Source organism: Paramisgurnus dabryanus, chromosome 19 (genome assembly GCF_030506205.2).
Source record: "Paramisgurnus dabryanus chromosome 19, PD_genome_1.1, whole genome shotgun sequence".
NCBI classification, from domain to species: Eukaryota; Metazoa; Chordata; class Actinopteri; order Cypriniformes; family Cobitidae; genus Paramisgurnus; species Paramisgurnus dabryanus.
This window is the reverse complement of record NC_133355.1, coordinates 16,275,877-16,293,711: the sequence shown is the minus strand read 5'-3', so window position 1 is coordinate 16,293,711 and position 17,835 is coordinate 16,275,877. Positions and strand designations below refer to the sequence as shown.

At 40.2% G+C, this 17,835-nt stretch overlaps 1 protein-coding gene across 7 annotated transcripts in view; it reads right to left on the bottom strand.

The window, feature by feature from the left end:
* trioa (trio Rho guanine nucleotide exchange factor a) overlaps positions 1–17,835 on the bottom strand; it is a 108,271-nt gene that overhangs the window by 9,648 nt on the left and 80,788 nt on the right. For 3 of the 7 annotated variants that reach the window (XM_065291513.2, XM_065291505.2, XM_065291529.2), the window contains 31 exons: positions 15,495–15,610; positions 14,831–14,953; positions 14,556–14,750; positions 14,151–14,266; positions 13,975–14,041; positions 13,741–13,850; positions 13,588–13,657; positions 13,409–13,498; positions 12,447–12,539; positions 12,246–12,357; positions 11,980–12,170; positions 11,786–11,887; positions 9,336–9,365; positions 9,073–9,224; positions 8,823–8,922; positions 8,388–8,631; positions 8,009–8,304; positions 7,719–7,889; positions 6,085–6,180; positions 5,645–5,793; positions 5,493–5,559; positions 5,308–5,411; positions 5,162–5,231; positions 4,980–5,069; positions 4,614–4,706; positions 3,763–3,813; positions 3,599–3,676; positions 3,272–3,463; positions 2,971–3,151; positions 1,736–2,508; positions 33–280 (listed from right to left, as the gene is read on the bottom strand). In XM_065291513.2, coding sequence (XP_065147585.1) covers positions 33–280; positions 1,736–2,508; positions 2,971–3,151; positions 3,272–3,463; positions 3,599–3,676; positions 3,763–3,813; positions 4,614–4,706; positions 4,980–5,069; positions 5,162–5,231; positions 5,308–5,411; positions 5,493–5,559; positions 5,645–5,793; positions 6,085–6,180; positions 7,719–7,889; positions 8,009–8,304; positions 8,388–8,631; positions 8,823–8,922; positions 9,073–9,224; positions 9,336–9,365; positions 11,786–11,887; positions 11,980–12,170; positions 12,246–12,357; positions 12,447–12,539; positions 13,409–13,498; positions 13,588–13,657; positions 13,741–13,850; positions 13,975–14,041; positions 14,151–14,266; positions 14,556–14,750; positions 14,831–14,953; positions 15,495–15,610 — 4,570 coding nt within the window. Of the gene's footprint in view, positions 1–32; positions 281–1,735; positions 2,509–2,970; positions 3,152–3,271; positions 3,464–3,598; positions 3,677–3,762; positions 3,814–4,613; positions 4,707–4,979; positions 5,070–5,161; positions 5,232–5,307; positions 5,412–5,492; positions 5,560–5,644; positions 5,794–6,084; positions 6,181–7,718; positions 7,890–8,008; positions 8,305–8,387; positions 8,632–8,822; positions 8,923–9,072; positions 9,225–9,335; positions 9,366–11,785; positions 11,888–11,979; positions 12,171–12,245; positions 12,358–12,446; positions 12,540–13,408; positions 13,499–13,587; positions 13,658–13,740; positions 13,851–13,974; positions 14,042–14,150; positions 14,267–14,555; positions 14,751–14,830; positions 14,954–15,494; positions 15,611–17,835 lie in introns of those variants that run through there. The other 4 variants (XM_065291543.2, XM_065291522.2, XM_065291536.2 and 1 more) reach the window with 3 other exon arrangements.

Below are 17,835 nucleotides of genomic sequence, written 5' to 3'. Positions count from 1 at the left end.
CATCTCATGATGTGTCAGAGGAAATCTCTTACTTAATGGTTGCCTCTGATATGTCAGGGATAATGGCAGAGGTGTGGCCCAGCACGTATCCGGGGATCCAGCCCTCGGCAGCTGGGCATTGGTCGGTGGCGGCGCGAAACACCAGAAACATGTTTTGCTGATTGGAGGCCAGGATCTGCACAACCTCCCCCTGACGTACATTGATCTCATCCTCTTTAAGAGCCACATAGTCCTGAGTCACCAACATGGTGGAGATGTTACTGCTGCTGCTGCTTTCACTCTGTGGACACAAACATACACACACATAGGTCTTAAAACCAGAAACACTACAAATATTTAACACAAATCTAAGTGCTACAAATGTGACCTTTAATGTTACCTGTGACAGAAATGAGAAACACAGTTTTTGTTCACAGTATGTTCTTACCTCAACTTAGACAAATGAATACATCCCTATCTTTTATTCAATGCGTGCAGTTAATCTTTGTACAGTGTGTGATGAATGTGTTAGCATTTAGCCTAGCCCCATTCATTCCTTAGGATCCAAACAGGGCTGAATTTAGAAGCCACCAAACACTTCCATGTTTTCCATATTTAAAGACCGCTACATGAGTAGTTACACGAGTAAGTATGGTGGCACAAAATAAAAAGTGGGGATTTTTTAAGTGGATAAAAATGAGAACTATATGGTATGGCGGAAGAGCACTTAGTTTGATGATGTTCCTGCGCCCGAAGTGCTCTTCCGCCATACAATATAGTTTTCATTTTTTATCCGCTTAAAAATTGCCATGTGTTATTTTGTACCACCATACTTACTCGTCTAACTACTCATGTAACAGTCTTTAAATAGGGAAAACATGAAAGTGTTTGGTGGCTTCTAAATTCATCTCTGTTTGGATCCTAAGGAATGAATGGGGCTAGGCTAAATGCTAACACATTCACGACACGCTGTGCAAAGATTAAGTGCACGCACTGAAAAAAGATAGGTATGTATTAATTCATCTAATTTGAGGTGAGAACATAGTAAAATATTGAAAAATGGTGGTGTTTTCCTTTAAGCTCCATTTAAATTTACTAAAGGTTCTATATGTTTGGGATTCTGGAGATAAAACATTAGTAAGACATCATGCAATAACTACCATGTTTCATAATCAGTTTACCAGATTATTATTCCTCTCATCAGTTCATCCATATCATGCTTTAGTTTACAACATATAAAACTTATGAATTAAAAGGTTACACATGACCCTGGAAATGCACTGCATTGAAGACATTCGTTGGTAAACTAGACGTGTGCCATTAAAAAATATAAGCGAGAAAAGTGTCACTTCATGTTAGTTATTCATTTTAAGAGACACAACATATCTAATACTCTAAAATAGTTCACATGGAATATAAATATCCACTGATGTTTCTTGTGTTAGCTTCATAAAAGATTAAAAGTGTTAGTTCTAGCTGAATATCAGAAGACCCCACATAGAGAAGGATGCTTGTGGTTGGTAAAAGCTTTGGCAAGAACATATGAACTAAAGTTAGTGTTTGCCAGAAGCAGAACTATGTTAGATATCTGAGATGCAGAGCAAGGATTTGCTGGAGATCCACAGAGTAGAAACCAGGTTAGGAGAAGCAGAAATCAGAGAGAATCCAGGTGGGTTAAAGAGTCATTCATGAGGAAAACAAGGGGCTGAGTACAGCCGAAGCGTTGTGGTGGCCACGGCTGGAGTATGTCTCTTACCCCATTGCTTTGAGTGGATTGGATAGATTGCTCACTGGCAGAAGAGCAGGTACTCATGCGATCTGCGTCTTTACTGTGGGTGGAGTGCCGGTGGTTTTGGTTCTGATTCTGTCGCACCGGGGTGTCGCACCCCTCCCCGGGGAACGTGAAGGAACCGGGTCTACTGGCGGGTGAGGCGGGAACTGAGCTCCAAAACGAATTGGAGGACGATGGTGTGGAAGCACCCCCCGTCTTTGGCCCAGGACTGCAGGGTGGGATGGGGTCTTTGAAAGCTGGTGTAGCTAGCGGAGAAGCCATGGGTGAGATCGTGCTAGGCCTGGGTTTGACCAGAACTAGCGGGGCCACGGTGGCTCTCGGGACTCCGTCTGTTCTGCTGTCTTTGGAAGGACTTTCAGCAGAGTCTGTTTGTTTAGGGTGAGGGCTCCCAGGAACCTTTGATTTAGAGGGGTCTCGGGCAGGATCGGGTTCTGTGGTGCTACAGGGGGAGGGACCCCTGGAGAGAGGTCTTGGGCACATACCTGATATTTTGTCGGGTCCGTCAGGCTCGTGGGCTCCGTGCCCCAGAGCGGGAGAGTGATGACGGAGTGGTTGAGGCAGGCGTGAGGGCTGGGGGATACGGGAGGGGCGGGAGCGGGAACCCGACCCAGCCGGGGCCCCTCCGCCGCCCGCCGGGGCCATGATCTGACTCCCGACACACCCAGCTTGAATATTGCTGCCTGAGACACCAGGTCCATCAAGATGGTTCCTCTGGTACTCTACAGGAGATGTAAGCGCTACAGAGGGAAAGATAAAAAAGATATTAAGCAAATTTATATGGGCAAGATTGACATGCAAGATTTGTAAACCAACGTAAAATGTACTTTTGAGTGATTTTTCAATAACACACATAATTTGTTTTGAGAAATAATTGAAACATTTTTGTAAAAAAAAAAAATCAGGGAGCAGTCTACTATTTTTGGCCAAATAAATAGCAATCTCTGCCGTTAAAACATTAAGGTTGGCTGCTGTATCCTTACGGGGCAAATTTAAGGGCAAAATAAGCGGAACTTAGCTGGCAGTACTTAGCACAACCAATTGAACTCCCTTTAAAGCATCTTTAATCGACAAGATAGACCGTTTGATCAATTCTTAAATTGATTAAACGACATTAATCCAAAAATCACCACTGACTTCAAACATTCCCTAGCAATTTGGGGGTTTATCTGTAAGTAGATATTGATCAGAGGTCACTGTACCATTGAGGAAGTTGCGCTGGCTCTCCAGCATTTGGCTGATGTGAAGAATCCAGACCTGCCGTACTCCAGGGTGGCTCGAGTGCAGAATAAAGGCCTCCGTGCTGCCATTGGACGTTCTGGAGGTCAGAGCGAATTTACAGGGATCTGCGTCCACACTGTCCTCCAAGCCAAGACAGCTAACCTGCATACACACACACAAAAATATGATTTAACTTCATGCATCCTTTAAATTGTTGACCTTGGATAAAAGCGTCTGCCAAACGGATAACTGCAAAAATGTAATCCTGATAATATGAAATACCTTAATGCTGTATTTATAAAGGTATCCAGGCATGGAGAAGCCTCTCTTTTTATCTAAAGGTTCACTGAAGATGACAATTTGCTCAAAAAGGAAGACTCTTCTCTCCTTCATCCTGTTGAGGAGGCTTCCTTCCGGTTCAACCACCATGAATGTGTCCTGCAGTAGAAGACGCCCCTGAGCAATGATCTTACCCTGAGAGAGAGAGAGAGAGAGAGAGAGAGAGAGAGAGAGAGAGAGACAGGAGAGAAAGGGGAATAACAAAGATTAATTAACCTGAACACTTGCATTCACATTTAAAGCAGTTAAAAGCAGTGCTTGTCGTCTTACATCAAATCCCTGGAGTCGACCAACATTCATCATGTCGTTGCATCTTTTTGGTACAATGCACATGATCTCAAGTGCTTTCTACAAAACAAGAACACATTACAGTCACGTTTCCAATCCAAAAGTAGAAAAGATTAAAGAAATGAGAGTAGTAAAAAAAGTCTAACCTCTAATTCTACCGAATCTATTCCAGCTTTTTTGGAAAATTTCAGAAAATCCTGGAAACAAACAAAATGTCAGATAAAACCAAAGTCACATACAGGGTTCCCACTCGAAGCCAAATTCCCTGACTTCTCCTGACTAAAAAGATGAATTTTTATGACCTATGTCTGAGATAGCGTTTGCCTGGTGTAGTGTACACCGCGGTACACCTAGATTAAAATAAATGTAAGAGCCATCCAAACTGAAAACAATTTATACATCAATGCCCATTGTTTTTTCTCAAAATGCCCACAAGTAATGTTTTTAGTTAGGCATGTTTGTTCAAACTAGTTTCCTAATTAAAATAAGGTTAATATTTTATTGCATATTCTGTATTGTAATTCACCTGCACTGGGACTGCAGATGGAAACTAGCTTAAGCTAAATATGGTGTATGGCATCTTTAATTAATGTTTTTGTACATTGTCCCTGTTGAAATAAATAAAAAAATTTAAAAATTAAGAAAAGGCCTAGTCCTGGTTTATGCTAATCCCTGTCCGGGATACTGCCCCTGTGAGTTTATAAAAAATGCTTAAATGTGTGAAATGAATAAACAATGCCAATAAATTGTAGTCTCACTTGAAATCAGTGGAGGCTTGGTTCCTTACGTCACAACTTAACAAACGGATTATATTTTGAACAAAAATTTAAAGCGACTAACAAAATCCTTGATATTTCATGACTTGGTCAAAAAAATTCCCTGACTTTTAATATCTGGAAAAGACTTCCATGATATTCCAAAACTACCATGACCCGTGAGAACCCGGAACGTATCTGCTGATGAGGGTTAAGCAAATCAGTAAACAGGATGGGCAAACCTTTAACAGCAGCTGGTACTTCATGATTCTCTGCACAGGTTTGATGAGCAGATCTGTGATCTGAAGCCTGTGACCCAGACGCTGCTTAAGATCCTGCAAAAGACAAAGATTTAACAGTTAAAATTACAAAAAAAGCAAACACACTAATAAAAAAACAAGTCATAAAATCAACCTAAATAACATTGTGTGAAAATACAACCTTGATATCTTTAATATAGACTGAGTAAGGCCATGTTAAAAAAAGATTGAAATCAATGATTGAAATCAAACGTTGATGCTCCAAATCAGATAATGAAATAGATTTCTCAGACAACATAAAAAATGCCAGCTTTAAAACCAGCGGGAATGAAAGGATTAGTTACGCACCTCAAAATAGGTGTCGATGTACTCCGAGACAATGTGTTCAGATTTGGGTTTGTTCTGGCAGTAAACAACATACATGTGCAGCCTCCGTTCCTGAAGGAAATCAAGAGTTACATTTGCAAAATAAAAGTCTGCTTGCACGATTACAGAGGAGTGAATGAATGAATGAGCATCTAGAAACATACATTTTTGAGAAAAAGACAGCTCAGACGCTCCGGTTCCTCAAGGCACTTCTCAAGCTCTCCCTGAAAAAAACTAAAAAACATCCAAGATTCTAGTTAGTTCTTCTTCTGGCTAATATTGATATCTAAAGAAATATGTGGATACGTACTCTCTGTGCCAGTCATATATCTGCTGGATGTTGCCAAACACAATCTTGTCCTTCCCTTTCATGTCATCTGGTACTCCGTCTTCTCTCATCCTGGTCATGTAACCCTGAAGATACACATCACAGCGTCACCTCAGACGTACACACTCATCCTCAGCATCCAGCAAGTATAAGGCAGATTTACTCACCTCAACAACCAGACTGAGATCCCTCACATAGTCCCTCTCAGTCTCCGCCAACTCCAGCAGGACATAGCTGAATAAAAAGAAGAGGTGTTGTACTAACAATGAATAAGGGCAAAAATAAAGCAAAGCTTAAATAAAGCAAATTTAAAACGTACTGGCGTCTCTTGAGAAAGCCGGTCTTGCGCTCTTCTATCTCATCAATCGGGGAGGATGAGGAGATTAGGGAGTTATCAGAAGGGTTGAAGGACGGGCTGCTGCTGTCGGCCTGCTCCACTGATAGAGAGCTGGGTCGGTCCTCCAGAGCCTGTGTAGACATCAGACACCGCCCGTTACTTGTATATTAGTTTGAGGTTCAGACGACACACCTACTAAACGTCGGATGCATACTGCATTCAATACTGGAAAAAAAACGGGTCAGTCTAATATGCATTAGCTGATATTATGCAAATGCCTTGAAAAAAAAAGTATTGATGATGATTAAAGCAGCAAAAAGCATCGGACCACTTAAAAAAAAGATCTCTGTATCTACTTCTTCAAAAAAAAATCACGATGGTCCATAACTTTGCTGTACACACGTTCACACAGGTCAAATTACCATCTTGCTTTTGACCAGCTCTTCGATAGCACTGACTAACTCCGCAGCGCTCGGGGTCTCAGAGCTGGAGGGGCGAACGGAGAGACGAGAGGAGGTCTGCAGAGACGAAAGAGTGAAAAGAGTGAAAGAGGGAAAAAGCCACAGTCTGAATGACACAGAGGAAAATGCTGAGCTAAAGCGTGATCAGGATTCACTACTTAAGGTTTTAGGTTATCGTATTATCTTTGGTCTCGAGGACATTTAATGCTGGTTTCAGTTTGAATTATCTTGATGATGGCGTCTTAACATTACGTGGTATTTCAAAACATGAATCAAACAGAAATAAGTGGGAAATCCAGCAGAAAGTCTCACCCTTGCTGTGCCTTCCAGACTTTCCAAATTGTGTCTGGAGTGACCTCAGGTCTGCTTAGCTTTTACAGGCCAATCAGACAGCAGAGTGGATAATGAGGGGATAAGCACAGAAGGGAGGGAGGAGGGGTTGTGAATGGGCGGGGTTTGGTGGGTTAGTTAAAGGGGGTAAAGAGCGAGGGGTGGAGTCATCTCAAGGCACATGACCCTCTTTTTCTACTCATCCCTAACGCTGATGCACGCTGCACTGAAACACCCGTCCCCACCTTAATATCACATCTGCACTGTAATACTGCATTTTGTATGTTTGAGGAATTCAGTCAGATTCAAATCAGAACATTAAGGAGGACGCTGATCAAATAAAGGTACTAATAAGTGGAACTAAATCATAAAAATAATGCCACAATGAAAAAGAAGAAGTACAAAATGAAAATGGGTATTAAAGTTTAAATCAGAAAGATTTAAACAACAGAAAGAGAAAATCTCAAATGTCTATATGCCAATGTAATAGCAAAATGAATACGAAATGAAGAAAAACCTTGTTTAAAAGTGCACTAGGTCGAACAGGAAGTCTACTGAGGTTCTCAGGAAGTAATCGGCTTCTAACGCTCTACCAACAAAAGCAAGAACCAAATAATCAGCAAAGTAAAATAGAAAGAAAGGGGATCTCAGGTCATTCGAAAAGAGGGGATTATGGGAAAAGAAAGCAAATTATATGAAAGGAGGGAGACCAGAAAGGGAGGAATCAGATGGAGAGATATGGGAACTGAGATAAAACAAAGACAGGACACAAATCAACGTAATGCTATGGCAAACAATACAAGCCAAACAAAACAAAAGAGAAAAACAAATTAGAGTCACAAACTGTTCTTGAGCAGGGATGAACTAAGCTACTGAAGCAGTTCAATGTTTTGTGACCATTATACAAGAGACAGGCTGATGATTTTCAGGCCAAAGATAAAAAAAGAAATCTGAAATGAGCTTATTATTTGCGATATAATTCCGAAAAGAATCAGAAAACACAGCTTAATGCTTTGTACGTAACCAAATCAGAATTATATAATTTATGGAAATGTATAAAAAATATAAAGATCACATGAACTAGGAAATGCTTTGGCACACAGAAGCTACAAACATGTTTAAGGACTGTCTCTAACAGGGTTAAAGGTCACCTATGTAACACTAAACAAAGCCCAAAATAAAAAAGAATCAAAAACCTTGTGATTCTCAAACCAACCACCCTGCATTACCCGCCTTAGAGACATGTTCTGCTGTGGGCCGCTCACCTTGTCATCCTGCGCGTCCGGTTGGAGGAGGCTGTGCTGCTGGATAGCCATGGGTGGAGGAAGAGGCACGGCGTCAGCACCTTCCTCCCCCTCTTCCTCTCCACAGCTCTGCATGCCTGATGATGAGGACTTTGAGAGGGTGCCACTGCTCAAACCCTCATTACGGACCCTCTGTTTACATTTGGGGGGATTGATTAGGTTACTTACATGTAGAAAAAAATTCTTATTCACATAAGCAACAGCTTTATTAGCCGTTTTATTATCAGTATACAACTAGGAAATGGCCGAACCTCCTCCAAAGTCTCATCTTGGGGTGTGGCAGCGCTGTCATCCGAGTCTTTCTGCGATCCAATTTCTGCGCTCTTTCTGACATCACGGCTCTTCTTGTGTTTGTGAGCCAGCTTCTTCACGTGGCCGTCTGCTTTACCGCTGCTGAGTCTCCTCACAGGGCTGGTCAGCCATTTTCTTAACGTGTTTCCAGGACGCTTTGGTCCCGGGGAACTGTGGGAGCCCATGACAAGACCTGGCTGAAGGGTGGCAGATGAGCCTGGCAAAATGGCATCATTACTGCACACCGAGAGTGCGTCTGAAAAGTAAAAAAAGTGCTAGGCGTGATTTCTGTGAACAAATAAGAAACATACTGAAGTAATATTTTAGACGTTTTCTCACCCTTGTGGTTGAAGATGCCCTCCATCTCCATGCTGCTGCGGGAGTGAGCGATGCACAGCGTGGCACAAGGTACGAGGCCCTCCAGGGCAGGGGAGCGGTCCGTGGTTCGCACCAGGCACCAGTCTGGTTTATCATGCAGCCTCTCCAGAACCTCAACTGTCTGACCCCGACGCACCGTCAGCTCATTGCTGTTACCGGCCATGAAGTCGTGGATCACAACTGTCAGCTCACAGCCACCAGACAACTAAGAAAAAATTGTCGGTACCCAATTTAAAGAAATGAGTAAAAACTTTTCATAAGGTGGAAGAAAAAATTTATTCACTGTCGCTTTACTGACTTTTTACTGAAACAATGTTTGATTAAATACCAAAAACATCAACACTGTGCAACACTTTTCGATGTTCAAGTGTTGTTTGCATACAGATGTATTCTTACCTTGTCACTGTCCAGTGTGTTTTGAGAGGTCCGTGAGGCCAGTGAAATGGTGTCTGGTTGACTGCTGCCATCACCCTGACTATCCAAATCCTCTCCATCTCTGCACAGATAAACAGACCCAGCAGAAAATTAATTTCTGGTATTTAGCTTAATGGCAAGGACATGTGAGGATGAATCCCATGTCTATCAAAATCAAAGGGTAAAAACGCAGAGTACTGTAGGGTAAACAGAAAAGGTTTGTTTCACTTGCCTTGGGGTGTACCTGCGACCCTTATGTTTGGCTGTGGAGGGTTTGGGAATGTGGATCGGCTCCTTTAGTGCCCCCTTCAGGTGCACAGTGCGTTCCTGAATCACCTCACGGATGTGTTTTATCCAGTCCTGTTTGTTTTCAAGACTAGAGGCCTGTTTTGTGTATGTGGGGGGAAAAAGAAAGAAATACACAAAATTGTCATTTATTTTCATTTCTATGTTGAACTAAGGGTGAGTTAACTGTCAGTGTGTGGCCATACTCACCACAGATCCATATTTGCATCCCTGACTTAGCTTTATTTAAAATATAGAAATATACAACATTTTACTTTCTTATAAAGTGCCATATCATACTGGATGAGACAGTAGCCAGAGACATAGAAGCATTAATATTTTTGATGAAAATTTAGAGCCAATTTTGTCACAATTCCTATTAACAGTTCAGTTTCAGTGATGACATATCAGTAACTGATTAACAAATTAATCAAATCTAAAACTTAAAATATCACTTGCTATTAAAAACTCAATGAGGCAGTTTCCCGGCCAGGTTTAGATTAATCCAGGAGTAGGCCTTAGTTATATTAGGACATTCAAGTACTTTTACAAACACGCATTACAAAAAACAATACTGGTGTGCATTTTGAGACATGTCAGTACAAGGTGTTTATTTTTTAGGCATTTTAGTCTAAGACTTGGATAAACCCTGTCTGGGAAACCGTCCCTAAATGGAATATTTGAAATATTTGATATTACACAACTGAATAGTTTTAAATGTTTGTTTGGCTCATATAATGTAAACAACATAATGTACATAAACACAGTTAATACTGTAACTATTCACTTTACAGCCACATACGTCTTCAATGAAGAGTAGTTTTACAACTGAGTTTTAGCAGCATGCAGTCAAATAACAATTACTGTGAGACAGAAGCCATCTGCAATACACATAAGCCACCAGCAGGACAGATTCTTCATGCAGTTGCTTATTTTTAGGGGTCTATTTAGGAACAATCAGGGATCCTCTATTTTCAAGCAATATTCCAGGTTAAATACACTCACCTAAAGGATTATTAGGAACACCATACTAATACTGTGTTTGACCCCATTTTGCCTTCAGAACTGCGAAATTCTTTAATTCTACGTGGCATTGATTCAACAAGGTGCTGAAAGCATTCTTTAGAAATGTTGGCCCATATTGATAGGATAGCATCTTGCAGTTGATGGAGATTTGTGGGATGCACATATAGGGCACGAAGCTTCCGTTCCACCACATCCCATAGATGTTCAATTGAGTTGAGATCTGGTGACTGTGGGGGCCATTTTAGTACAGTGAACTCATTGTCATGTTCTAGAAACCAATTTGAAATAATTTGAGCTTTGTAACATGGTGCATTATCCTGCAGGAAGTAGCCATCAGAGGATGGGTACATGGTGGTCATAAAGGGATGGACATGGTCAGAAACAATGCTCAGGTAGGTTATGGCATTTAAACGATGCCCAATTGGCACTAAGGGGCCTAAAGTGTGCCAAGAAAACATCCCCATCTTACACCATTGCATTAATGAGAAATTGAACAGGTGTTCCTAATAATCATTTAGGTGAGTGTACACTTCCATTTTAAATGCAAGTATATTTTGGCTTGTGCTTCTCAAAGTGAGGAACGAGTCTTAACTCTTTCCCTGCCATTGACGAGTTAACTCGTCAATTAAGAGAAAACGCCAATGACGAGTTTTTCAGGCAATCCATAATTCGGCTATTACCCAACTTATAAAACCCCGGAAGTATTCCCTTAGGGCAAACAGTTCAAAATCCATGTAGGTTTGGATCATCGCTCTGAATCTGATCTCTATCAAAAGTCCTTCACAAATATGTCATTCTCAGCTTTTTGCTTTTTTTGTTTGAAAGCAGAGGGTCTGTTCTTTCATTTGATATATTGTATGTTTATATATTTAGAGAAAAACATTTTCTGCAAGGCATCAAACTTTTTTGAAAATCATAAAAATGCTGGCGCTGGCTGGCAACTTTTTTTTTAAACGCTGATGGGGAAAGAGTTAATAATTTTCTATGACACTCTGCCATAGACTTGAAATATAACTTAAACATCTGTATTAACTCTTTCCCCTCCAGCATTTTTTATGATTTTCACAAAAGTTTAATTCCTTCCAAACATTTTTCTTCTTAAAATATATAAACATACAATATATCAAATGAAAGAACAGACCCTCTGCTTTAAAAAACAAAACAAAAAATAAAACGTTTCATCCTACCTTCATTAGTTATCTTTTATCACCTCTCAAAATATGGGTAGTTTGAGCAAAAAGCTGAGATAATTCAATATTTGTAAAGGACTTTTGATAGATATCGAAGAAGAACTTACATACAGCTTTTTGCCCTAGGCCTAGGGGGATATTTCCGTGTTTTATAAGTGGTGGAAGAGCGCTATAATATAATGAAGCGTTATTGCGGATTTACGAGATAACTAAATGAAACAAATGATCATTGCAGAATTTTTATACTGATATCTGCATCCAAAGAATAAATAAAAATAATGTCAGCATTTACACTGAACAAATAGATTTCAATTACAAAAGTTCTACTTATATCATGTTAAAATGCAAGAGACAAATGCAAAGTAGGAAGCTAAAGTGAAACAATGGCATGCTTTGAGAGAGGGGGAGAGTGAGAGAGAAAGAGAGAGACAAATGGACTTTTACCTTAAGGACAATCTTGTTGTCTGAGGTCGGGGTCCGACCTACCCAGAGGGCAAATTTACATGGATCTCCTTCCACATGCTCAGTAACACCCAACTCCGAGGTCTGCAATTGGACAGAATGAAACATGCAACTCATTCAGATCCATTAAACTATAAACCTTAGTGCTTTGAACTGCAACTTCACTTTGTACTTACCAACAGTTTGCTCTTGTAGATGTACTTGCTCCTGCCATTAGAGTCTTTAACCTCTTTGCTGAAGATAAGTGACATCTCAAAGAGGAAGAGGTGACGTTCTCGTCCCTTACGGATCAGGGTCTTGGGATCCCACACTTGGAAGGCCTCCTGCAGGATCAGTTCTCCCTGGGACTCGATGTTCTCATCAAACCCTACAGACATTTTTCTGATCAGAAACCTTTTTACCATTTATTTGTATTTGTGCATACGTGTCTGTGTTCACGCACCTTCCAGCATGCTCAAGTGCATTGCGTCATTGGCTCTTTTGGGAACGCTGAGCATGACCTCAAGACCGTCTTTGATTTCACCTTTGCCTTCCTCACAACATGTAAGGAGCTCCTACAAACACAAACGCATCTTGTTACAGTAAAAATCTACTTGCCACAACTTTCTCAAAGATCAAGTCTGCTTTCAGGAGATGTGTTTACCTTGAGAAGCAGCTGGTACTTGGTTATTCTCTGCACAGGTTTGATGAGGTATGAGGAGATGGAGTTGGCCAGGCGATGCCTTTGCTGGATCTCCTGTAATAGCAAAAAAAAAAAAACTAAACATTAATAATCAAGTTTCACAGTTTGTGTCCAACTCACTGTGCAATGCTTTTTAAAGGTCACATTCTTTCTGATCCCATTTTTTAAACTCTAGTTAGTGTGTAATGTTGCTATAATAGCATAAATAATACCTGTAAAATGATAAAGCTCAAAGTTCACTGCCAGGCGATATATTTTCTTTAACAGAATTCACCTTTCAAAGCCTACAGCGAATGGCCAGTTTGGACTGCAGCCCTGTACTTCCTGCTTTAATGACGTCACTAAAACAGTTTTTTGACTAAACTCCCCCCACAGGAATATGTCAGTAGCCAGCTAAGCTAACGGCAAGCTAAGCTGCTATCGAATCACAACACACTAAACAAACTACACAATCAGAACTCCATACGTATTTCTGAAGGAGGGACTTCATAGAACAAGGAAAACATCAGACCGTTTTGAGGACAGTGAAAACAGCGCTATACAGATAAGTAAATGTGTGAAAAATACTGAATTTTTTTTACACATGAAACATGAAAACATGTTATATTGCGCATTGTTAACACAATCAAAGCTTCAAAAACACAGAAAGATAAGCACCTGCAATGTCCCAAAATGTAAAATGATTTGTTTATCATATGTATCAAGTCATGCAACTATTGAAATAGTATTTTTGGCAAAGGGGTGTATAGCTAGCTACAGTACATTACTGCCTCCACTGGTATTTATTAATATGCAGCATAAAAATATATGGCATGGTCTAAGAAAATGCCATAGACAAATGTAAAAACACAGACATGTATTAAATCTAAATTATTCGTCATATATGAAAACCAAATACATGCATCATAACAAAAATAACTCACATCAAAGTAGCCGCCAGCGTGCTCCAGTATAAGCTGAGTGGAGTCTGGTTTGTTCTTACAGTAGTTCACATACATCTGGAACTTATCAGCCTACAGAAAAATGAAGAAACGGCATTATAATGATGACCCAAAACTAAAAGAAACAGATGCAATCATAATATACAAACACATCAACTTACCCAAGTCACAAAACAGTGACCCACATCTTCTGGAAGCTGTTCGTACTTCTCCAGTTCTTTGAGGAATATACTGAAAAAAATAAATATATGATTAAACGACTTCATACCAGATCACCTACTGTTTTTTTTATGTAAAAATAAAAGTGAACTTACTTGTGGTGGAACTCAAAGAGGTCCTGCATGTTACCAAAAATGATATGCTCTTTGTTGACGATCCCTGGTGGGATCTCCTCCACACCACTGGTCATCTCCCACAGATACGTCTGGATGAACAAAGAGACGAAAGATTCACACATTTATTTTAAGACGCATCACTGCCGTGGCTTCCATCGTTTGCATCAATTGATATGTGTTGCTAATGGACAGGAAGTGTGAAAATCCACTCACGTCCATGCACTCCCTCAGGTCTCGCACATAAGCCTTTTCTGTCTGAATCAGCTCAGCCATGATAAAGCTACACAGACACAAACAAATCTGAATGTTAGCTCCCCTAAAGTTAGAGTTTCAAGAGTTTCATAAATGTGCCGTAACAAAAGAAAACAATAAGTAACACAAAGACATACTCCTTCCTGCGAGCAGACTTGCGCTTCTCTTCATTAAGCTCATGGGCAGCATCTCTCAGTTTGACCTCTGAACCTGGTGCACTGGCTGGGATGATGTCCAACTGCAGATCTTTACTCTGTGAACAGATCAAACCACTTTGTTTCAAAACACAGAAGACCTCAGGGCAATCATTTTGGCTGGCTTAACTTGAATATGGACCTTTATTGGAAAAGTGTGCTTGTAAAGAAAAGCAATGAAGCTTAAAGAGTCTGACATCATCTGCTGACAGCCTGTTATTTAATGGCTGGCAAAAATGCAAGCTACTTGTCCGGATTATGGCACTAATCCAGGCTGCGTTAATTAGAAATGCTGATGATGTCAAGACCCAAAGCATATCAGGCTATTACGAGAAGAGGAAAACGCACAGCTTTGTTCGAGTCGGAAGAGATCCCGAGGGCTTTCTCCAGAGAGGTGCGGTACTTGTCCATGCGAAGGGAGAAGTCACGATAGCGTTTGTCCACGGCAGTCACCCATTTCTTGATCTCAGCGGCGTGGGCGTGGCCCTTATCGCAGAAGCCATCCGCCAACTGTATCAATAGTTTCACTCGCTCTTTGGTTTGCTGAGAAGACAGGGAGAGAGAGTGAACTTCAGATGACTGCAGAGGTGACGTTGCCTTCAGGTGTTTGTCATTTTTCATACCTTGGCTGTGATGTGGAAGTCCTCGTGTTCCTTCAGAAGCTCCTGCGTATGGTGGATGCTGGAGCCGGTGGAGGTGTGGGTGGACAAATAAAACTCACCGGTGTCGTGAATCCACTCCAAGGCCTGAACAAACAAAAGGAAACTTTTAAGTAATGGATTTAATAAAAATCATGCATGTTATGTACTGTACATTCAAGCCAGCTACATACTGTGTTTACTAGTCTTTTGAGAGCTTGGGATAGTTCACGCCAAAATTAAAATTCTGTCATCATTTGCAACACCCTCATATTTCTACAAAGCTTTGTGTTCTGCTGAACACAAAGGAAGACATTTTGAGCAATATTTGCAACCAAACCATTTCTAAGCAATGGTCAATGGTGCTTTTATTTATTTATTTGCAATTATAGAACTGACTTTATTTAACACAGAAATAAATCAGAGGACATAGTCATCAATCCCAAAACTTTGCAGTGACACACACGTGCACAGAAGATAAAAAGGGTAAAGGATTTAATGATAATGTCTCTGCTGTACAGGTTAATTAAAGAGACAGCAGTGAGTCATGAGCATCTGTCTCTGAACTTTGCCTAGGGCTGTGAAAACCTGAAAAATCCGACAGGTGAAAGATCAAAAGAACAGATGGAGGAGGAGAAAGAGTTCAAACCTGTTTGGCACTGCGTTCAAACACCACATACTGCTGACACTGGTCCAGCCTCCTCTTCCTCATGGTCCAGAAGTGCAAGACACGATTTTCCCTTTGTAGCAACTCATTCAGGATATCTACACATTATAAAAGAAACACATGACTTGTTTAAATCACATCATTTGCACTTTTAATAGGATGAATCGAGCTGATAAATGTTTCTTTGATGTCTCCATTTAAGGGACAATTTTTTGGAGAATCCTCGTCTAAGGACTTCAAGGTGCAATGTGTGACTTTTAGAAGGATCTCTTGACAGAAACGCAATATAATACACATAACTATATTATAAGTGGTGTATAAAGATCTTAGTATGAGCCGTTTTTATCTATGTACACCCTTGAAAGTCACCATTTCGTGCCGTCATGTTTCTACAGAAGCCCTAAACAGACAAACTGTTTAATAGATCGCATTTTGTTACTAAGTTGGCTCAGGCGATGAGGTGTTTGTCCTGTGGTGGCTACCGTAGCTTTACTATGTGTTTCTAAAGGGAGGGATGAGCTCTAGTCGAGCAGTTGGTTGCAACTCACAGTCTTACCACTAGATGCCGCTAAATGTCCCACATTGCACCAAAGTGAAGTACATAAGTGAAGTTTTAGCTCAAAATGCCATATAAATAATTAATTATAGCATGTTAAAATTGCCACTTTGTAGGTGTGTGCAAAAATGTGGCGTTTTGGGTGTGTCCTTCAAAATGCAAATGAGCTGATGAAGTGCAAAAACTGACCCCAATGATGGTGATTTGTTGCAATTGAAACTCAATTGTGCTGTGAAGTATTTTCTCTCTCTCTCTTTTTTCTCTCCACTAAATGGCAGTGCTGTGATTGGATCGTGCAGATTAAGGGGTGGTATTATTATAATAAGAGCTCCTTATGACATCATAAGGAGAGCCAAATTTCAACAATCTTTTTTTCATGTGCTTGCCTTGTAGAGAATAGTTTACCAAAACCAAGTTACTGGGTTGATCTTTTTCACATTTTCTAGGTTGATAGAAGCGCTGGGGACCCAATCATAGCACTTAAACATGGAAAAAGTCAGATTTTCATGCCATGGCCCCTTTAAATCAAGGGACAATTTTGATTGTGAACTTGTAGCCTTGCTGAGTCCAGTTTAGATCTTAAACACAGGACCACACAAAAAAGCTTGGAAAAATTATATATATAGAGAGAAATAACTATCCAATGTTAAGATATCATGAAATCACTTTGGGCAACTCTCTATCCTCTGGAGTATTTTTTATAAAAGGGGACATATCACGGAAATCAGACTTTTCCATGTTTAAGTGTTATAATTGGGTCCCCAGTGCTTCTATCAACCTAGAAAATGTGTAAAAGATCAACCCAGTAACAGAGTTTTGGTAAACAATTATCTGCAAGCATGTGAAAAAATAGGTAATTTAAATTTGGCTCCCCTTGTGATGTCAGTAGGGGATAATAACACCCTTTAATCTGCATTATCCAACCACAGCACTGCAATTTAGTAAAGAGATCAGCTAATTTGCATTCAAAAGGACACCCCCAAAAAAGTCAAAATTTTGCTCACACCTACAAAGTGGCAATTTTAACATGCTATAATAAATTATCCATATGGTATTTTGAGCTAGAACTTGACATACGTACTCTGGGGACATCAAATTATTATTTGACATCTTAAAAAAAGTCTTAAATTGTCCCCTTTAAAACCTCACTTTGTGAGACATATTAAAAAGCACAAAACTTAAAAAGAAAACAATTTATTAATTTTTAATTTATGTTACAGCTTTGAACCATGATTTTCAACTTGCTATTATTAGTCCTAAATACAGTAAGTTAAATTACAGGGTGACGTCATTCTAATTTTATTGGACAGTAATTTGCATACGCCTATGAGTGCAGTAAAAGTCATCAATAATTTTGGTGCGTTTACTTAAAAGAAAATGTATCTTTCAAAGTGATGTGTCCCTGCAGAGTACTTTTGTCTCAATTTTGCAGTAAGCTGTCATCTCTTGTGCAGAGGCCTGACCCACTTACACTTTCTTTTTCTGAGTCATTGAAAGCACACTCAGTACAGAACAGGGCTGCATTCACAATTCACAGTCTAAACTGGGCTAAAGTGGGCCAAAGTGGGCCAGGTGCTAAAACTCATTTACATTGTAATGTCCTTCCTCGACACTAGATGGGGCGAGAGAGCTGTTTCAAAAGCAACGCAGAATGTGAGATCAACACCAAACCCCTATAGGGCAGACAGACTGTGTTTAGTCATATCTCCAGAGAGCCAGCAGAATGAAGATTGGTAAATAAGGAGACGACACGCAGAGACGCAGCAT